Source organism: Dipodomys spectabilis, unplaced genomic scaffold (genome assembly GCF_019054845.1).
Source record: "Dipodomys spectabilis isolate Male_0828 unplaced genomic scaffold, ASM1905484v1 ptg000281l, whole genome shotgun sequence".
NCBI classification, from domain to species: domain Eukaryota; kingdom Metazoa; phylum Chordata; class Mammalia; order Rodentia; family Heteromyidae; genus Dipodomys; species Dipodomys spectabilis.
In genome coordinates this window covers 285,986-309,389 of record NW_024870958.1, presented here as the reverse complement: position 1 = coordinate 309,389, position 23,404 = coordinate 285,986, and the positions used below count along the sequence as shown (strand labels likewise).

At 37.7% G+C, this 23,404-nt stretch overlaps 1 protein-coding gene across 1 annotated transcript in view; it reads right to left on the bottom strand.

Annotated features, from left to right (window-relative positions):
• Positions 1 to 3,650, bottom strand: part of LOC122126503 (vomeronasal type-2 receptor 116-like) — a 60,357-nt gene extending 56,707 nt beyond the window's left edge. The window contains exons 1-2 of the mRNA XM_042701054.1: positions 3,608 to 3,650; positions 3,387 to 3,502 (exon numbers count right to left, since the gene is read on the bottom strand). Coding sequence (XP_042556988.1) covers positions 3,387 to 3,502; positions 3,608 to 3,650 — 159 coding nt within the window. The remainder of the gene's footprint in view (positions 1 to 3,386; positions 3,503 to 3,607) is intronic.
• Positions 3,651 to 23,404: the final 19,754 nt, after the last annotated feature.

Genomic DNA, 23,404 nt, shown 5'->3' with positions numbered 1-23,404 from the left:
AGGATGATTAAATATATTCAGAATAGTGGAATGTCGCTACTACTCATTTTATATATGTGGAAAGATTATCAGAATTCTTATGATTAACAAAATATATCTTCAAATTTCCAGTGGTAGACTGCTATGCTAACTGGGAGGAGAAAAAGGTGATGCCAGGGCTTTGAAAGCTGGTAATGAAGCAAAGTATCCTGGGAGAGCATTTTCTTTTCTTTTTTTTTTTTTATTATTGTACAGAGGGGTTACAATTACATGCTGTACAGAGGGGTTACAATTACATGCGCAAGATAATGAGTATATTTCTTATCAAGTATTGTAGCCTCCTCCTTTGTTTCCCCTTCCCATCTCTTCCATCCTTCCCCTCGCCCCCCCACCCAATTTTCCCCGCCCCACCACCAAAGTTTTAAAGTTTGTTCTCCACATAACGACTTGTACTTCTCATTTTTGCAATGGGTCCAGCTGATGATAAAATTTCCAAGGTTCATACCAAATATATTGAATTAGAATGCTAAGTGATGAATGACAGCACCAAATTTTATTTGTTGGCTTCTCTGTTTTGTGAAGTCCTGGGATTTGGACCTAGGGACCGAGTGATGTCCCTTAGTTTTTTCCTCAAGGCTAGTGCTCTACCAGTTGAATCACAGCATCATATCCATATTTATTGGTGGTTAATTGGAGATCCGTCTTACCAAATTCCATCTTTGGGCTTGCTTTAAACCTGATCCTCAGATATCAGCCTCCTGAGTAACTAGGATTCCAGTTGTGAGCCACCAGAGCCCAGCTTGAATCACATTTTAAAAGTGTTCTTTACTGAATCAGATGTGTCTGACTACTGTTTTAGCACTTTGGTTCCAGTGGGTCATGTCAGATTTAAACTAAAATAGAACTTTTCTTCTTATAATCGGAAGCATCTAATATCTATCTAATTTATTCTTTCTTCAGTTCTGATCTTTTTCTTCTTTGAACCTTTCCATTCTTATTTCACAAGCAAGCATGTCAGTGCTGTTTTCCTTTTCTGAGGAAGTCAGATCCATTCCCATCAATGGGGGATGTACTTACTGGTTTTACTGCTTGGAGTACCTGCATCTAGATAATTGCTTGGATGATGGCTCTCATATCAACATCCCTCCCCAATGTGAAGTTGTTGCCACAAAATGACCAATTTCAGGTCTTTGATATAGAGAGGTTATCATTAAGATTTCTGTTTTTCTTTCCAGCCTGAAATTGGTAAGGGGGGAGCCACATTCACTTCTTTTTCTCCAACACTCTGTAATAGTGCCTAGTCCTTAGTGCTCAGGAGCCTTACATGGAGATCAGCCTTCTCCAATTCAATTGATCCTAGCTTCTGGTCAGGAGAGCTCTTCAGGCTGAAGTTGATGGCTAGTAGTCATTCCTAGTCATTCCCTCTCATTCTTTCTGCCTTTTGGTGTTGTTGAGTCCACTTCAGGGCAAAATCAGTGCCTGACACCTATTTGCTGCTATGGCAAAGGTGGCTGTGCCATCATAGAAGTTATGGCCATTGTATTGTGAAGCTGTGTGAGGACACCCACCCCTCACAATTTCCCCAAGATATATGTCTCCTTTGCCCAGGAGACCATTCAACAATTCAGCACCCAAACTATCACCAGTTCCTGATAAATTCAGAGTATGTGTCCATTTCCTTTAAAAACAAAAGAAAAAATCAAGACATACCTTTGATGATTTGTCATTGAATTACTGAAACAGAGTATATAATTTTATGTATTTGTAGTCTTTGACCATCTCTCTTGAGCCCTTGCCATATTTCTATGTGTTTGCAACTTGGGAATGGAAAAAAGTTTTAATTCAATATAGTCAGAGACTATAGTGCAGAAGGCTCTTTTTAGAACCTTTTGGAGGGACTACCAACTTTCCATTTGATTTTCTACAGGTGGCCTTCTTGGTACAGGAACTGAGATGACTGTCATAAGATCAGAGGCATGTCCTGATTTCTACTGACTTTCCTCTGGGTTCGGGGCATGTGATCCCACTGCATATGTGTCTATTTGCTACACTGGAGTCACCAGGCCTTCTCTGAAAATCTACGGCTTGGGGTAAGAAATAATAGAACTCAGAACCCAGCTTCCCACATCACTAGGATTACAGGCCTGAGTTTCATGGACTCAACTTTTTTATACCTATTATAGTCAGTTTAATAATACTTATTTTCATTATATTCACTTCTTAGACTGATATATACAAATAAAAGTATATAATTATTCATCTATTTATAACCAGTGTTATATCTAGAAACACACAAATATATTCATATAACTATAATCAAATTATATCACTTCTTTCCCCAATAATATTTACACTAATATTTTATGCAAAAAATACTGAAGACTAAAAAGTTAAATGCTTTGTAATTTGAAAAATCATATTCAATCTTATACATCATATAAAATACTATATATAATATAAAGAATATAATGTGTTTACATATAACTGATTTAATTGTCGAGTTTGTTCTTCTTGATTTTGTGTTTTTTCACATCTGTAAGCCTTCTGTTTTCTATTGATGATGGTTTATACTTTCCAGTATACATATCTCCTATATATTTTGTCAAATATTTTCAGACCTAAGTAGACTTTTTATATTATTGGGGCCAAATTTTTTTCCATATTCGCCCAAATCACAATGAAGATGTTTACAGATTGGAACTCACTGTTGGAAGAGTGTCCCAAATACCACTATAAGTATTGTGGCATTTATACCAATTGATAGATTAGTTTTCTACAACATCTGATCTGCTATGTCCTAGATCTTTGATAGACACCTTATCACCCCCATCCTGGCATGGCCTGGCTTCATTTCCACTCCCTGTGCATTTAACAGTTTGCATTATATCCAGTAGGATCTCTTGTACAGCCTCCTGTCACTCTGTGTTTTCCCTCCCACAGAACACGTATGCACGATGCTTCAGATTGTAAGTTTAAGAGGAAACATATTTAGGATTCAAGAATTCTAGAATATGTCAAAAACATTGACATTTTAATAAAGTTCAAAAAATAAATACAATGAACCTTTTACAACAATCAGGACAAAAAGAAAAATAAGGATTTTCTCAGGAAGGGGAGAAGGAATCTCGAAATCTAGATTGGTCTCTAAGTTGCCTTCAGGCAGAAATTCTGCCTCAGAGTCCTCAAAGGGACTTCCTCATTAAAGACGACAGGATTATCTTCCTGAGTCCAGGTAGGGACAGATTCTAATTTCTGAATTAGAAATTCGATCCCCTGCAAGAGGACAGATTGTTCTGGGTATTCTGTGAGGAAAGATTCCCTGACCTCAACTGAATCAAGATTTTGGACCTCACTTTTTGTTTTTTCTGAAAATAGACCGGGGTCATTTTCCATTAGCACACATTTACCCTGAACATCATGACCTTTTTCTTTTGACTGGTTTGGAGCTGATCTAGCTGGATTGTGAAAATCAATGGGAAACATTCTGGATCGTCTTCTTCTTTGGTGGTATGTGCAGGTACACCTGCATCACATGTGGGTTTCAGAATCAGTGGGATGTCCACAGGAGTCAAAATCTACTTGTGCCTTTCTACAAATTGAAGAAAAAAAAACCTCTACCTTCGCATACTTTCTGAGATCAGTGATGGATTCTGATCTCCATCAGTCACCATAGACGACATCACTGATGGGTTCTTTATCTGGAGTTCTGCAGGAGCTGATCTATGATGATGCAAACCTGAGAATGGAAATAGGTACAGGAGTCTTAGAGTAGACCTTAGACGTTAAGGTGTGACTAAACTTCCATGAGAATCGAATGGGGGAAGCTGTAGAATTTGAGTTTGGACTGATAAGAAGGTAGGGTGTTTTAAATGAATGGCTAATTCCAAGTTCTTTCAAAAGGAGAACAGATATTACCTGGCATGGAATATCCATAAAATGAAATTTTTGCCAAGCTGGGGAGTACTAAGGGCTCTTGACCAACCAGGACCATACCTAGATATGCAGGTTCTATCCCTACTCATGAGCTCTGAGAAATCTAAACAAGGTCTTCTTCCTCTTTCTCTTGGTCTCATGGATCATGGGTTCCTCCACCTAGTCCAGAAGAATATGTAAACAGAAGAGCAGGTCTGAAGAGGGCATGTTGAGTTTGACATACTGTGTAAGTTCTTTCAGGGTGTCATGGTTCTTGGGCTCATAGAATTCATCAGGTTAGAAGTCCATCCACATAGGGAGGATGGAACAAACCATGCTGTGGGAAGATTGATGACAAGGAAAATGAGAGCCCATCTTCCCCATTCTGAGTCTTGTATTATAGCCTCTGTCTGGCAGGACTTGCATGTTGGGAAGTGGGAAGAAACTCCTGCAAGGAGGATGCTCCTCACAACCCACTTCTAGAAATTTCGCAAATATAATCCCATAAAATTCTCCCCGTAATAAGAAGAAAATGTTGTTTCCCCACTGGATCGGACTTGCTATATATACACAACCCTCCCTGTCATCCATGAAAGTCCAAAACCGCAAGCACATCCACAACTATGTAATCTGCTATCCTCTGAAGTGCCAAGCCTCAACCCCCTGGTGAAAATCACAACTGGTGAGCAAAGAAGAAAGTTGACTTTGATTTAGAAGCCTCAAATATACCAAGTTTTCAAGGACAAAACTTGTCTTTGTGCCAACTTTTTCACTTGCTCATCTTCCTCCCAGTTACAGTAAAAGGATCTGTACCGATGGGAGGAGAACAGGAAGTTAACTCTATGCTTCTCCTTTTCTGAACTAACAGGACACACATGGGAATGGCTAAGTCCCACATGGTAATGTAAACATGACAGACAAAAAGTAGAGTTATGTCTATACAATTTCATGGAAATTCTGTGAGGATGCTTATATGCATCTATCCAAATAAATACATCATGGCTCATGCCTCTAATCCTACTAATCAGGAGAGTGAGATCTGAGGATCACAGTTTGAACCCACTCTAGTTTGTAAAATTCTAAAGACACTTAACTTCAATTAACCAGCCAAACACCAGAACTAGACCTTGAGCTCAATTGGTGGAGTGCTACAAATTGGACAACACTCAGGCCCCAAATTCAAGTTCAATTTGCATCCTTTCTTCTGTCTATATTCCTTCAAAGGCCTCTAAGATAGTGATTTCCTAGGTGAGGGTGAACGTTGGTTGCCACTGGCTCATTGCTTTAATCCTAGTCTCTCAGCAAGCAAATTGCTAAGCTTCCACTAGTTTATGAGGTAAATGAAATGTTCTGGCAGCCCAGTCCTAAGGAATCAGCCGGGGAGTGCACTTCTTTGTTTCAAGCCACGTTCCTTTGATAAGACCCCAGTGAAACAGTCTCAGGTGGTAATCATTCCAATATTCTGCCAGGGGGTCTCAATAACCCTCGGTTTGTTGGTCATGGGGCTTGAACTCTAGGCTTCGGTGTTATCCCTCAGCCCTTCAGCTCAAGGGGAGCACCACTTCCAGTTTTCTAGTGGTTTATTGGAGATAAGAATCTCATGGACTTTCCTGCCCGGGCTGGCTTTGAACCGTGATCCTCATATCTCAGCCCTTGACTGTAGTGCTCTACCAATTGTGCCACAGTTCCACTGCAAGGTTTTTAGTAGTGAACTGGAGAGGAGAGACTCATAAAATTTCCTACTCAGGCTATCTGAACTAAATCTCAGGTCTTAAGCCCCTGATTAGCTAGTTATAATTTTGAACCTCCAGAACCTTGTGATAAAGCATTGTTACTGGAGACAGTGGGGTTGCAACTTTTAGTCCACCTTCACAACACTCTATATCATAAAACAACAACAGTTGTAATTAGAATACAATTTAGTGATATAGTCTGCTAACATAACTTTCAGGAAATCTTGGTCTTAATGATTTAGCATCACAAAACCAAACAAAATGAGATAATTTCAGTAGACTCTACAAATTTTTAAATTCCATCTTAATAATTTCAAAACATTATTAGAAACAGGAAAACATTCACATTTATAAGGAAAATGTAAAAAAAGATGAAAGATGGCAGATTATGAAATGGAAAACGTTACACTGCAGGAAAATTATTGCCATGGTGAATATATGGTGGTATTGTCATGGTGAATAAATGATAATGTTCCTCAGAGCAGCAATACATAAATATATATTTACTACACAAAGTCTCACTTGTCTATCTCTATCAACTTCCAATCTCCTAGTGCACATTATCAATGTATTCATGTTTATTGTACATTCCAAAAAATAACTAGCAGAGTCAGGAGGTTACCAAAATACATTAGCTTTAATGTTTTAGGAGATAAACGTGGTAATTATATTGACTATTCTATATCTTAAACATGTAGTGTGCTATCATTGTATCTCTAAGTATATACAAACACTAATTCAGAAACGGAATACAACAACAATGTTTTGAAGGCATATGCCTGTAAAGCTACCTATGTGGGACATCATTTCAGTGTAGTTTTACCTGCAATGCTCCCCAACCTCTGGCACTGCGTGATGGAATATGTCTATCATCCCAGGTCCATGGGGAGCTGAGAGCAGGAGGATTTCAATTCCATGCCATTCTAGGCAAGAACTTCCACATGGCTCCATCTCAACCAAAGAAGGTTCAATACTAACACCTATCTCCCCCACCTAGGTGAAAATAAAAATAAGAGCTTTGTAGTATAAGAAACAAACAATATTAAAAGAAGCCAATAGAAACCATCATGAACAACACAAGCCTAGTGTTTGTTTCTCATACCTGTAATCCTAACTATAGCTAGGACTATATATGTGAGCAAGAGGCACTAAGCAGTTCATCATATTAAAAATGACTATTTGAGTGCTTTGACTCCGAGGTCTTTGATCTATTTGGAGTTGGTTGTGGTGCCGGGTGATATATAAGGATCTAGCTTTAGTTTTCTACAAGTGATTAACCAATTTTGCCAGCACCATTAACTAAAGAGGGGGTCTTTCTTCCATTCTATGTTTTTAGCTCCCTTATCGAAGATTAGATGGCTATATGCCTGTAGGTTCATTTCTGGGATTTCATTTCTATTCCATTGTTCCTGAGGAAACTTCTTGTTGCAGTACCAAGCTATTTTGATTACTATGGCTTTTTAGTAGCGTTTGAAATGTGGTGTTGATATTCCTCCAGCACTGTTTATTCTGCAAAGGATTGTTTTTGCTATTGAGGTCTTTTATTGTTCCATATAATTTTTTGGATTGCCTCTTCTATTTCCTTGAAGAATGAGGTAGGAATATTGATAGGTATCACATTGAATTTGTAGATAGCCTTGGGAAGTATTGCCATTTTCACGATATTGATCCTTCCAATCTTGGAGCATAGGAGGTTTTTCCACTTTCTAATTTCTGTTTTGATTTCCTTTTTCATGTTTTTCAAAGTTTTCATCATAGAGGTCCTTCACTTCTTTGGTTAAGTTAATTCCTAGGTATTTTATTATTTATGGGGCTATTACGAATGGAGTTGCTTTCCTGATTACAGCCACGTTTTTCTAATTGTTGGCATACAGAAAAGCCATTGAGTTTTGAGGGTTAATTTTATACCCTGCCACTTAGCCAAAGTTTTGAATCAGCTTGCATAATTTGTGAGTGGAGTCCATGAATAAGAGAAACCCTAGGTCACCTTGGCACAGGCCAATATTTTTGTAAAAGAGACCCAGAAACACGATAAATCAAAAAATGGTTGGAGAAATTGGATTGCATGAAATTGCAGAGCTTCAGAAAGGCAAAGGACAGAGCTAGCAAGATCAATAGAAAGCCCACATACTGGGAGAAGATCTTCACTAGCCATACAAAGGACAAGTGTCTCATATCTAAAATATACCTGGAACCCAAAAAATTAATCCCCCAAAAACAAATTCTCAAAGAAACAACTACCCAATAAATAAGTGGCCTAAGACTTAAAGAGAAACTTCTCCAAAGAGGAAAGAACGACTGCAAATAGACACATGAAGAAATGCTCAACCTCCCTACCCATAAGAGAAATGCAAATCAAAACATCATCAAAACAACAACCACCTCACCCAAGTTAGAATGGCTATAATCAAGAACTCTAATAACAATAGATGCTGTAGAGGATGTTGTAAAAACGGAACCTTACTGCATTGTTGGTGGGAGTGTAAACTTGTTCAAAAACTTTGAAAAGCAGTATGGATGGATGTTCCTCAAAAGACTCCACATAGAGTTCCCCTATCACCCAGCAATCCCACATTTGGGCATTTACCCTAATGATCACAAACAAGACAATACTAATGTTACAAGCACAACTATGTTTATTGAAACATTATTTACCATAGTTAAGATATTGAACCAACCCAGATACCCCTCAGTAGATGAATGGATCAAGAAAATATGGTTATAAAATATGTATATAATTCCATTATATACATAATGGAATTCTCTGCCTCCATCAGAAAGAATAATATTGCCCCATTTGTTAGGAAACTGAAAGCCTTGGAAAAAAATTATATTAAGTGAAGTAAGCGAGGCCCAAAGAAACAGGTCCCATGTTTTCCCTTATTTTCAATAACTAGTATATGTCTGAGACTAGCAGAAAAGGTCAGATAAGTTGAAGTTAGGTGAAATGAACCCCAAGATAAGGATTCAAATGTTTTTTTTTCTTTCATGCGATTGTTTCTAACATATTTATGAGATTATTTCTTTGTTTCTTTGTATGTCCTTCTCCCACTGTATAACCCCTGTATTTGATGTTGGTATAATTTGTGGAGGGGAAGGGAAAAAACAAATTGTTTAAGTAGGGATACAGTTGGACCCATTGCAACAATGAGGTGTACAAGATGTTATGTCGGAAAATGAACTTTACAACTTGCCTGGGGGGGGACTGTGGGGTGGAGGGGTGGAGAGGTGTGTGTGGGTAAGATAAGAAGGGATGGGAAGGATAAACAAAACAGGGGGCAACAATGCTTGATAAGAAATGTGCTCATTACCTTGCCCATATAATTTTAACCCCTCTCTACGGTATTTTCACACACACACAAAAAAGACAATTTCAAGCCAGGTGCCAGTGACTCATACCTGTAATCCCAGCTACTAATGAGACTGAGATCTAAGGATCACAGTTCAAAAGCCAGCCCAGGAATAAAAGTCCCCATAAGACTCTTACCTCTAATTAACAACTCAAAAGCCAGAAGTGGCTCTGTGGCTCAATTGGTAGAGTGATAACTGACTTGAGCACAGAGTCTCAGGGACAGTGCCCAGGCCCTGAATTCAAGCCCCACAAATGACAAAAAAATATAAATAAACATTTAAATGTCTGAATTTCTTTTGAAATGGTAACCTCACTGTACATACCTTAGTAACAATTACATTTTTAAAAAGAATCAGAAATCCCAAAGCCATGGGTACTTATGATGTGCATCTTCTTTCCAGAATTTCAAAGTCCCATAATCTGAGCTGGTAGCACACAGGTTGTAGTCCAGGGTGATGAGAAAATATGAAGCCAGAGATCCTTTCAGATTGTCCCAACAACTCTTTTATTACTTTAAACAAAAAACAAACAAAACAAAGGAAAGCAAACAAAATAGACTTTATGATTAATTAAGGTGCTATTAAAGATTCCAGGCAGAATTATATTGTTAAATGATGAGTCAGTACATATGTTTTGTAGATACTGAACTCACATGTGTCACAAAAGTATCCATGGATTCATAACTAGAAACGCTTAAGTGTGAAGTATATTAGTTAGGCGAGTTTCATTAAGTAGTCAATGAAAGAACACCACATGGTATTCAGTCAGGTATACTAGTTTACTTACTGAACTGCTGCCCATGCTATACATGGTAGAAAGGCATGTACAAAAAATGGGGCGACCCATCCTCGGGCGAGGACGTATCTAGGTGAAGAACCGGATGAGGTGTGGCCAGGTCGGAGAAACTTCTGGCCACACTGGATATAGATGTGTCTTTAAGGCCTGGGACGCACCTCTGGTTAGATGGAAAGTGTTACCAGAGGCTGAGCGGGTTGTGACTTAGCAGGAGGGAGAGGTGCCAAATACCTAGGTAACACTTAAAGGGTGGAAACTTAGTCAAGAAGTGGGAAGGTGTCTGCAAAGGGTTTGCATAGCCTGGGGCAGACTTAATACAAAATACAGGTAGTACCTCTGCCATGTGATTCCTGACTCCGAAAAATTCATTCTCAATAATTTTCTTTCTATCTTTCTCTTTCTTTTTTCTTTCTTCCTTCCTTTCTTTCTTTCTTTCTTCCTTTCTTTCTTTCTTTCTTTCTTTCTTTCTTTCTTTCTTTCTTTCTTTCTTTCTTTCTTTCTTTCTTTCTTTCTTTCTTTCTTTCTTTCTTTCTTTCTTTCTTTCTTTCTTTCTTTCTTCCTTCCTTCCTTCCTCCTTCCTTCCTTCCTTCCTTTTCTCTCTACCCTCTCTCTCTTTTTTTTTCGTTGGTTGTAGGGTTTGAACTCTGGGTTTGGGCACTGTCCCTCAGCTCTTGAGCTCAAGTCGAGCGCTCTACCGCTTGAGACACAGCGCCACTTCTGGTTTTTGAGTGGTTTATTGGAGATAAGGGTTTCATGGACTTTCCCGCCCAGGCTGGCTTTGAACTGCAATCCTCAGATCTCAGCCTACTGAGTAGCTAGGATTACAGGTGTGATCCACCGGTGCCCAGCTCTCTCTCTCTCTCTCTCTCTCTCTCTCTCTCTCTCTCTCTCTCTTCTCTCTTTCACCCACCCTCCATCTCTCCCCTACCTCAGTATTCTCAACTCTCAAATAATGAACACTTGCTGAGTTGAACTCACAGGCTGGGAGAGCAGCTCAATTGGCATATTAATGTTTCCTTATACTTCTACCACAGGTCACTGGAATCAAATAATGAACACTCAACACATGGCATCTCAAGCTGTTTGGAGGAGGAAAGCAAGCATGCTCACTGCATTCTGTGAGGTCCACCCTGGGCAGGTGGGGCAGACTCCTCCCTCCTCTTGCTAAATCTCAGCCCACATTCTGCATCTGTAGAGGTGACTGCCTCCAAGAGTCCCAGTTACTCAAGTGACACAGTTACAAGGCAGAGACTTAGCTTCTTGTGGTACTGAGATTAATGGCATGATTCAACATGATCCAGTAGTTTGTTGAGATTGGGACTTCTTAAATTTTTGGTTAGGCTATGTTCAAATTGTGATCTATTTATTTCTGATTGCTAACCATGATTATAGATGTGAACCAGCACATCAGACCATTCAAAGTTCTTTATCCCTCATGGAATACATGAAGTTTATTTTACCAAATGACATACAAGTTGACAGACAATGAAATCAATCCTTAATTCTGGTCAAGATGTGTTACTAATGTGAAACAAAATTACTTAGCAAAATATCTGACTACTGCGATTATACTTTCAATCTTACCCTACACTTTAATATCAAATCACTTATATTAGCCAATGATTCACTCAAATAACCTGTAGTCCTTTATGTCTGTCCTATCTTCTAGAAGTAGGGAGAACTGGAGCTCACACAATTAAATAAAGTGGTAGAATTTGAGAGGATCACAGTTCTGAATCAGTCTAGGAAGGAAAGTATCACCCATATCAACCTACTAGGTAGGGATATTAGAATGCAAACATGATCCCTACTTTTGGGGCTGGATGCAAAAATTGCTACTCTATGAGTAAAGTAACTTAAGCTAGAAAGGATTGGTGGAGTGACTCCAGTGGTGGAAACACAACATCAAAACTCAAATCAACTTCCTAAAGATAAAATAAGACAAGGAAAGAAACAACAACTTATACTGAGCATGTGTTCAATGTAAAGATTTACACTAAATTACTGTAGTTATAAATGCCATCATTTATTTCTAGGAGCACACACATTTTTGTCAAGACTAAATGAAAAAATAACACCATATATATAAAGCTTTGTTAAAATACAGGTCTAGCTTACAATGGTGAACACTTAAGTTTGCATGTGCAGTGGTCTTGCAGGGTTGTTAAGGTTTATGGAAGTCCATCATTTTGACATGATGAAATTACCTAAACATGCATAACCATACAGTTCACTGGATAGATACTGCTGATTTATATATATATATATATATATATATATATATATATATTGCACACACATGTATGCATTTATATATTAAGTGACAGGTAAATAAAAATAAAAAAAATTATAATGAATAAATTTAGTGAACAGATAACTTTTCCAAAGTATTACTTTACATGAACCAGTTCATCTCTTAAAGTCTCCAATGCTATATCACACTTACATGGTTGCTGATCCCCTTCAGCTTTTTTATATTAGTTTTTTTTTGTTTTACAGGTGAAAAGCCTGCCAATAAATATACTTTCATGACATTCCTTTCTTTAGAAAATGCAAAGTAAGTTGTGTTATCTGGCTTTTTATGTATCATCAATATAATTTTTTTATCATTTCAAGTACATATTGTCTAAGATCTCACTCATTCTCTTCCAATAGTACCTGTAGGAAGGAGAAAATGAAGGATTATTCTGTTACTTTGGGAGTTTTTGTTATTAATAACTGCAATAAATATGAAAATGAAACTCTGAAATTACTTAGAGAGGTAACTTGAAAGTTACCTTTCTACACACTTATGTTACTCCCTCAACTAATTCACAGAACTTAAAATAAGTAATATTTTTAGCTGGGTGCCAGTGGCTCATGCCTGTAACCCTAGCTACTCAGGAGCTGAGATCTTAGGATAGTAGTTCAAAGCTAGTCCTGGCAGGAAATCCATGACCCTCTTACTTCAAATTAACCACCAGAAAACCAGAAGTAGCACTGTTGCTCAAGTGGTAACATGCTAGCCTTGATCTGAAGAGCCAGGGACAGCGCCCAGACCCAGAATTCAAGCCACTTGACCAAGAAAATTAAAAAGGAAAAAAGGGGGAAAAGTAATATTTTAAAGCTAATGTGAATATATACACAAAATTTGTCTAGAAATAAAACTATAACAGCCCCTGGACTGGCAAAAAAAGATTAAAGTAAAATTGCCTTCAATAATTCATTTAGACGATCTATACTGAGGGCAGGCTACTGGAACTCACATCACTAATTGAAGAGGTAGAATTTGAGAGGATCACAGATCAGAATCAGTGTGCAAGGAAAGTAATAAGAGTCTCATATCATCCTAAAGGTTCGCATGTTGGAATGCATTTGTGATCCCCGCTACTTGGCAGACAGAGGTGAGGAACTTAGCCTGTGATCGGCCCTCAGCAAAATGGATAACCTATGAGCAAAGTAAATAAATTGAAAAAGGATTATTCTAATGGTAGAATACTTGTTCAGCAAACAAAATATCAAAATTCATACTTATTTCCTAAAAGAGGAAAGAAAAGGGAGAAAGAAAGAAAGAAAGAAAGAAAGAAAGAAAGAAAGAAAGAAAGAAAGAAAGAAAGAAAGAAAGAAAGAAAGAAAGAAAGAAAGAAAGAAAGAAAGAAAGAAAGAAAGAAAGAAAAAGAAAGATAGGGAGGAAGAGAGAAAGAAAAAGAAAGATAGGGAGGAAGAGAGAAAGGGAAAAGGAGAGGTATAAATAAAAACCTCAGCATGCATTAGATGTTAACAATGACCCTAAATCATTTTAGCTATAAATTCTGGGCAGAGACATTTTGTATCAAGCCTGAAAAAAACCGTAGCATACCACATACAAAGCTTGGGTTAAATACAGGTCTGCCTTACACTGTTGGACCAATAGAAATGTATGTCTAGTGCTGTTGCAGGTGTGCTAACGTGTGTGGGAGTTTATCATCCTGATGATCTTGCAATGATGAAATTGACTAACTACACAATTACCTTGGCAGATCCCTGCTGAGACCTGTATTAAGTCACAGGTTATCAAAGAACAATATATACAATGAAATATATTGAACAACCAGGCATTGTGTCCAAAATTATTTTTACCTGATTTAGTGTATTTTTACATTCTATATCACATGTACAAGTTCCTCATTCCCTTCTGTCTCATTATGTTGTCTTTCCTTGGTTTTGTTTTGTTTTCAGAACCGTGGTATAGGAGGGCATTTCTTATATTTTTGTCTTCTAGTCTTCAGAAAGTCTGCAGTTAAATATGCTTAGGCTCCTTTCATTAGAAAATTTAAACCACATTGGGTAGGGTCTTCATCATGATTTTGTTATGATCTCAAATACGTTTTTATTTCTGGCATTCTACCTGTATAATCTCACTTCAATCTTTTCCAAAGGGCACTTTAGTGGAAGGAGGAAATTCAAAGGGGATTCTGGTAGAGAATTTCTGTTACTAAAATCTCTGGTACATAGTAAAGTAAGCAAGTCCAAAATTATTCATTAGAGAGAAGATTTGAAAGTCATCTTTTTACATCTTAATACTCTTTCCTCAACCAAACCAGAGGATTTAAAATAACTTATATTTTTAAGTTAATGGATACAAATGTGGATGAAAATTCTAGAAATAAAATGATCGCTCATGAAACCTTACTGATACTTCAAAGTATGCTTTCCAGTTAGAGGAATAATCTTCACACATATTCACACAATGTGAATCTGCCTGTTAACAGAACCCCAAACTAGACTAAAGCATCTACTAATAGCTATCTAATTTTTGTTGTCTTTTGTCAATACTGCTTTCTTATCATATTGACTAGTATGAATTCTGTGACCATTATAAAATCACATTTGTAATAAAAGTTCCTATGTGGGAACTTCAAAGATGAGGTGGTGTGGCGTTTCTGGTGGAGCCTTGTCTGGTTCAAGGGAGGAGTTGGTATAGGCACAGCTTCTGTGGTAAAGCAGGTCGGGGCTTTGAGGGTGAAAGCCAGTCTGTGTAGGGCTTTGAGACAGCAGGGAGGAGACAAGAAAGACTAGACTTGTTAGGAGCAGGGTCTCTTGTGGAGTAGGTGGGACTTTAGGATGGAGACTGGCAGTTCGATGGGTTTTCTGTGGAAGAAGGTAGGGTCACTGGGGAAGAGGCTGTTTGGGGCAGAGCTTTGAAAAAGAAGATCAAGGCTACAGAGGAGGAGGTTATTTAGAGGAGGGATTGTGGTGTAGCGGTGTGAGCCCTGGTGGGATATGTAGGGTGAGGTTTCCCATAAAGCAGGGAAGATAATGAAGGCAAGAGGCTGACAAAAGGTGGGGATTCTGGTGCAGAAATGCGGAGCTATGAGGGAGAGGCTTTTCAAGGTCTGTGAGAGGGCAGACTGGTGCTAGGAAGAAGTGGACTATTAAGGGGCGGGGTTTCTGATGGAGAATGGCAAGCCTTTGGGAAGTGTGTTAGGGTGGAGGTGGGGTTTCTGGCAGAGCAGGATGTACTAACAATGTATGGAGGAATTTTTCAGGACCAGAGCTTTGTGAGAGCAGGGATAGTATCCAGTGCAATAGATTAGTTAGGACAGGGTTTCTGGGTGTAGCCAGGAGTAAGGTTGGGTGGGGATTTCAGTGTTGCAAAGCAGGACATTAGACTTTGGACAGTGTTTCCAGTGGGGCAAGGCAACCTTCAAAAAGAGACTATGAAGAGACAGGGATTTACAGTTGAGCCTGGTGAGGCTTCCAGAGGGAGGCCAACAGATACAGTGGTTTGCAGTGGAGCAATGTGGGTGTCGAGATATGGGATAGTGTGGTGAGGGTTGTCTAGTGGGGGTTTTCTAGAGCAGGTCAGGGCTTGGAGCCCTGGGGTTAATTGGAAGAGGGACTTTGAGAAGGAGCGGAAGGTCTACAAAGGTGTTGAGTAATTATGGTCAGGGATGAGTAGGGTGTGGATTTGTGGGAGGAGCCAATAAGGGGAGGATTCATCACGGGAACAATGCCGCCATTGAGAGAGTAAATATGGGAGGCAGAGAATCCTGTGGAGGAGCAGGGTTGGCTTTCCAAGCAGGAGATGGGCTGTGTGAGAAGCTTCTGTTCAACTAAGGTGGGGCTATAAGGGCAGTTATAGAGACGTGGAAGGTTTTGGGTGTAGCATGAATTGAATTGTGGGAAGAGGTAGGTTCAGGGCTGGGTTTGAAACGTTAGGCCACTTAGACTAGTTATGGATGGAGATTCTGATGAAACCAGGAGGGGTCGAGGGAGAAGTTTGGTTGGGAGTGGGGTATGAAAGGGATGGGAGGAGCTTGGAGGTAACAGAATATGGGAGCAATGGGAATATGAGGGAATAGAGTAGTTAGGGACAGGGTATCTTGTGGTGAAGTTAGGATTAGAGGGAGGAGCCCAATGTAGGCGGGGTTCTTGGTGCAGCAAGGCGGATCATAGGAGAAGATATGGATGTGGCGTGGTTTCTGGTGGTGCAGAGCAGGGATTCCAGGAAGGGGCGGAGTGGAAGAAGGCTTTCCCTGTAGCAGAGGAGGACTTTCAGGAAGGATTCTGGTTGCAGTCAGGCCTTTGAAAGTTTATAGCAGAACTACCAGGGGGTAGGTTAGTTAAGGTTTGGTTTTTAAGGATGAGGCTGACTGGAAGTGGGTTTCCAGTGGATCCAGTCAAGTTTTATGGGAAGGGGAGATAGGAAAGGGACAAGACTTAGTGAAGAGTGGGGCTACAAAAAATAAACAATTACTCTAATAGGAACACCATTTTCAGTCAGTGTAGAATTATATTACTTTTATGTATGCGAGATATATTGGAGAAAGTAAGCAAGTAATAATTCCTTCCTAGTGAAATTTTTCTTTATTCCTGTTGAGTGAAAATAAAACCACAGGTCACATCAGGCTCAGAGGCCCACATTAGACTAAGAAATATGAAGCACTGGACTGGATTCCCCAGCACAACCTTTAAGGACTACAAATAAATATTTTAAAATATCTCACTTGGTCATAATGGACACTCTATAATCTTAAAATTGTGAATGAATAGAACTTTTACTCTGACCATTTTAGAAATCCTAAAACTAAGTAAGTGATAATGTTTTAACTTTATATAATATTGGGAAGTATACTAAAATAATTAGGAAAATATAAAATTGTTCACAGAATATTTGTTGTCCACCATCAATTTTTTATTTAAAACCAGAAAATTGCCATATAGTGAGATTGCAGCATGGTTTCTTTTCAGTCATCAAAATGGTGACTTACAGAATGTGTCTTCATCATTGGATGCATCGATGTTAAAACATATCTAAAAAAGTGAAGCACTATACAGACCCTGAAGAAACTCAGAGGGATCTGTGAAATAAGGTTGGAATAAAATTAATGAATAATTACAGTAAGAATAGATCTTCACTAGGCCCATAAATATTTTCCAGAAGAAAAGACTACATTGAAAAATAAACAAAACAGTGAAAAGGAAGTAGGCAGGCAGACCTTGAAGTAAACATTATCCAATGAACAATATCTATTGAAGCATGATTGCAATAATCTTTTACCTAAGTTACAGTACTGATCTATGTTCTTCCCTTATGCCAAAAAACAAAGCCATGAAAATGAAGTAATAATTTTCAAGACATTAGACTTTACAGAAGGAATTCCATGAATGTATCTCTAGAAAGTAAAGATAGATGTCTGAGATAAAGAGTAAAGCAAATATCCCCAGGTTCTGGCCCTTCGAGTTGAGAGGGGTACAAGTCAAAGCACAAGGAGAATGGAGAGAAGTACAGTAATGCATACCAGTAGTTCCCAAGATGCAATGATGAATGTAACAGGGGAGAAAATCAACATGACCATCACAGGACTTAGCACTGGAGATTAGAGAGAAGAACAGTGAAAATTCATGGAGAATCACAAAGGATGCCCTTGCATATTTGGCAGAAGTGTGCATTGCATGGCATTGAGGTCTAAAATATGTATAGGTATTATAAAAACTATTTGTGATCATATGGCTCCTCAAGTAGTGATAAACTTATTATTTACAGGACATTGAGTAATAATAAAGGTCCTGCTTCAGTAGTGTAGAGTTAAACCTTGATAAATTCTGTTTTTAAACAACTAACACCCTATAAAACCAAGACAAGAAGATTCAAATTATATATAAGTGACTTGACTGCAACAATAGAGTTAAAAAATCAAATCACATAATGTGGATGCAAAAGGATTACATTATTAAGGTAATCTTTAAACAACACACATTTTATGTGAATAGTCCTGAATATAAATGATTTGTTTTCCATACAGATTTTGGATGCACAGAAACAACAAAAATAAAACAAAACAAAACGAAGAAATGACACTTGGCAATAGAGCTAGATGCCATTATCTCATCTCATGAGGCTGAGATTGGAAGACCATGGTTCACAGATGGCTGGGGTAGCAATCCACGAGATATTTATGTTCAATTGTTCAATCAAACACAGAGTGAAACCTTGGTTAAAATAGTACAGATTCAGTCAGTCATGAGTGAAAAAAAAACAAGCAAGATTTTGAGGCTCTGAGTCAGTTTCATTAATGCACACACACACACACACACACACACACACACACACACACAGAGCGAATATTAAGAGTGTAAAAAATGAACCTATCTGCCAGGTCTATCCTAAGCATATATTAATTAATAAAAAGGAGGGAAACAATAGAGCCTATGTTTCTTTGATTCTGGCTTCCTTCACAAAATGATTTTTTTCCAAGTTTTTCCATTTTCTTAAGAAAGGGGCTATATCATTCTTTCTCATAGTAGCATGAAATTCCATTGTGTATATATATATAACACATTTTCCTGATCCATTCATCTATTGAGGGGCATCTGGACTGGTTACATATCTTAGAAATGGTAATAATGCTGTAAATAACATACTTGTGCTGGTAGTTTTAGTGTTTTATTTTTTGGAGTCCGGTCGTGGGGCATGAACTCTGGACCTGGGTGCTGTCTTTCAGCTCTTCAGCTCAAGTTTAGTGCTCTACCACTTGATCCACAGCACCACTTCCGGCTTTTTTCTTTTTGCTTATGTGGTACTGAAGAATCGAACCCAGGGCCTCTTGCATGCAAACACTACCACTGAGCCACCTTCCCAGCCCGAGAGAAAATATTTTAACTTATTTTCTACACATAAATTAATATTAAGCAAAGCTAATTAAAATAATTACTTATTTACTCTTTAGAAGATGAGAATATTACTCTTGGATATCTTTGAGGAAAAGACTTTAGAGTCATTACAACTGATGCCTTGCATTGAAATTACAGGCTAAACTTTCTTCTTCATTGAACAAAAGCTTCAGTACTTTCATATTAGAATTATAAAATCATAATACCTGAATGTTGATTTGTTTTCCTTTGCTATTTTCAATTCCATTTTTCATCCATTAGCTATCTAGACATAATTTCAACAAATGCCCATGAGTGGGATTGCTGGCTCCAGAGCTATGTACATTTGACCATACAAAATGATGTTAATTGAAATGAACTCCAAGACATGGAAACAACAATTACTTTTTTTTTCAGATATCAACCTTGATGTCGGTAAAGAAGTGTAACTAGATCTTATTTTATTTCATTTGTCTTTGATTTATCCCTGGACATCTCTGTCTTGATTCTGGTACCTTCCATCTTGTATATACATTATCTGATTTGGAGTAGGAAAAGGAAATAACATAATGATGAAAGAAGTGACCCATTGCAACAATGATATTCATAAGACAATATACCGGCAATGAACCTTACAACTTTGGGGTGAGGGGGTAGGCTTGGGGTTGGAAAGGATAGGAGAACAACAATGGAGTGGGTTACAATATTCATCAAGGAATATACCTTACTCATGTAACTGTAACCACTCTGTATAGTACCTTTAAATAAAATAAAATTTAAAAAAGTGAACCTACCCTAGAAAAAAATATCCCTTTCAAAATAACCCATCTGTAATAGTACTTGTGAGGGATTCTAGAGTCAAACTGTTATACCTGGAAAGGGATATATTGGGAATCCATCTCAAACGGCAATCAAAAGGCTGAGAGCTGTGCTCTGGAAAGGTCAAACAGTTAAGGGAAAACAGGGGTATGGGTTATTACCTCAAAAGTATTTAAGTTAGAGCTGTTGGACACTAAAAGTTTAAGACTTTGGAGACAAGATGGATGTCTTTGCTATGGTTGTAATGACTATTGCTCCCTTCTGCTCCTTAAAAATAAGGGATTCAATTATCACTATGTATACAAACAATACCTCAGTTAATAGTTGTAACCACAAACTAGATTGATGCCTCAGTTTGTGGACATACCTGTAGCCACTCATTACCCCACCCCTGTATTAGAATGAATATAAAACATTTTAAACAGGATTTGGGGATCCAGAAGCTGGCAATGAGGCTTTGGGTCCTATCGTGTCTTCTTTCCTATCACTTCCTGTGATTTCTCAGTTCTTTGGCCAAGTATCCCATCATCTTTGCTGTTCCATGGTTGTGGTTAGTGACAGTACTGATATTCTGAACACCTCAAAATAAACTATGGAAAACTCTGCCTCAGAGAAGATTCACAAATGTATAGGAGCACCTGGAAAGAAACCAAACATCAGCAGTCATTCTGTGACCCTCTAACAAGAAAGAATAATTCAGGTTTATCTTTACTTCTGATAATATAAGAGATGGACAATTGTCCCTTTTGTACATTTGGTATTTGGTATTGCATAAATGTTCAGAAACACATATACATTGTGAAATAATGTTATTTCATAGGTCACAAACCTTGTCACTGGAGTGATGACCGAAATGTCTTATCTCAGTTGCCTGATTCAGACTTAGATGAGTGTGAATTGCATAATTATGAACATTTCTCCATGAAACTTAACAACACAGAATGAGGTTTGAGGGTCAGGCCACTCCATACCTCAAAAGATTTTACATATATTACAGTAATACACACCTAAACTGATCAGCACTCACAGCACATTGGTGTGTTATAATTGTCTTCAGATCAGAAATACTCTAGAGTTTAAAGTAGAATGATGGGCTGTACATTTTCAATGCAAGAGTGATGATCACCCCCTGCAATTATTCTCAGTGGAAAATCCTTCCTATACATTTTACTGACTTAGCTTCTCCTCTGTGCTTTACCATTACCAGGGAGGGTCACACTGCATAGAGCTACAATACTGCAGCAACCTTAGCTGCCTTTGAATTTTACCTCTAATCTTAATACCAAGGTCAACTCTGCAACTCTAATCACATCATTAGTGGACACCTGAACTTTCCAAACTTGGTTAAAAATTCAGCTATCATTGCTCATTGCCAGTGTTGAAGATCTCACTCCATTAGATTTATTGTGTTTCTTCTTGTATTTCCAACACTGCCTTAGATGTTGGTTTTTGATATAGAGCTTTTAGTTAGCATTTGATTTATGGAAGTGTTAGTAATGCCAGTTGAACTGCATATATTATAATGTAAGTAATTTGATGTTTAGACATATGAATTTAATTTTGGCAATTGAGGAAGTCAATACACATCACTCACAAAAGTTTCTTTATATGTACTGGTATTGCTTTATTGTGAACTTCCTAAAAGCCAGTCATAGGAGCACACGTCCTAATCCCATCACTTCTGTCACTGAGACGAGGCTTGAAAAGTCCAGACGACTTGGCACTTCATAGTGAGAAAGTTTCTACAATGAAGGGTGAGAGAATAGAAAAAAGAGCAAATGAACCTTCCAACTGTTTTGTTACATGTTCTTTACGCTTAGCCATTAAGACACCATAATAGTATTTTTATGACTTCTTACCTACTTTTTTCCTGTTCTGAGATGTTTTATTTATGGATCTCTAAGAAATCATATAAGAATCATATAATAAATCTATAAATCATATAAGAAATCTTAATAAATAGTTTTTTAGGGATATATAACCTAAAAGGAATAATTTCAGGAAAGTATTAAGCACATAAAATGTAATGCACACCTAAAATTGTCTATTTATTTAAAACTTCAGCAGTTGTAGTTTATTTATTCTAATAACAAAGATTATAAACTAAGTTACAATAGTATTCCAAATGGAACACAGAACTAGAAAAATGAAGGGTAGCACTAAAGAATGCTACTGCTACCACTAATAGAGTAAGAATAAAATTTAGGCAAAACTCCTTCCGGCTAAAAGTCATAGGACAGCCCCAACATTACTTTAATTGTTTCATATGAAGAAAAGACCTTTTTTGTAAAGATACGTTTTCACAGATATTAACATCAGTTGGGTATATATTTCTTAAGGCCTTCAGGAAGGATGCTGTGACAATGTTGATGGAAGCTGACCTCTTTGGGACCTACTACACAATGTGCAGACCCCATTCCAAGCACTACACCTGCATTAGGGTAATTTTAGTGCTCATGACAGTTCTTCCAGTTAGGAAATGAATTAAGCATTTTATTAAAAACAGAAGTAGGCAACAAGACCAAACAAATTTCCCAAGTACTTAATACGGACCAGCTGTAGACCCATAATTCAAATCCAGGTTTCCACCAGGCATATCTGAGGATATTCTGTAAGTTTCACCTTCATTACCTTTCAAGATGTATGGAGCAGATGAACCCACATTTTCTTCCTAATTATGGTTATAATGACAATAACATTGCTACAGAATATACATTTTTTAAATTAAAAGGGTGTGGGTAATGACATTGTAGGTGATCTTTATACCAAATAAAGACTGAGCCAAAAAGAAAAGGAAGGGGCTGGGAAGGTGGCTCAGTGTTAGAACGCTTGCCTTGAATACATGAGGTCCTGGGTTCAATTCCTCAGCACCACATAAGCAAAAAGAAAAAAGTTGAAAGTGGTGCTGTGGCTCAAGTGGTAGAGCACTAACCTTGAGCTGAAGAGCTGAGGGACAGAACCCATGCCCAGAGTTCAGGCCCCACGACCGGGCCCCCCCCCCCAAAAATAAAAAAATAAAAGAACCTAGGCCCCAAATTTTAGTCATAGTTCTAGCACTCATATACCATATATATATGTATATATATATATGTATATATACATATATATATGGTATATGAGTGCATATATATATATATGGTTCCTAATTTGTTGAAACCTGGTCATAGATTAAATATGAGGTGTGAAACAGTATGTAAGTCTGAAATGACAGTTGGGATATTGGATGATTTAACTGCATTGAATTGATTTTTATGAATCAGTTAATCAGATTCTTCATACCATATGATGTTACTAGACTGTAAAATGCATGCTTATTGCATTTCCTTTGTATAACATATAGTATGTTTTGAAATTTGGTATAAAACATTCGTCTTTTCATTTATTTATTTTTAATATGGATTACTCTAGTTCTCAAGAGTAGGGAAATGCCCTGGACCTTTGTAATTTGATGTCATATATAATTTAATTTTTTTATTCTTATTTATTGTCTATTGCAGCACTGGCTATATGTAATTTAAACTGTAGTTTTCTTCAAGTGTATCATCCTACACTGAAGGTTTTTCTTACAAGCTTTCTAATAAATATGTAATCTATTCAATTTTGAAAAATACTGCTGTACCTCCCACATATTCGTGGCATTTCTGAAATCCAAGTTCCTCGGTGTGTCAGGGTGGATACTTTTGCCTGTAACAGTTTTGTT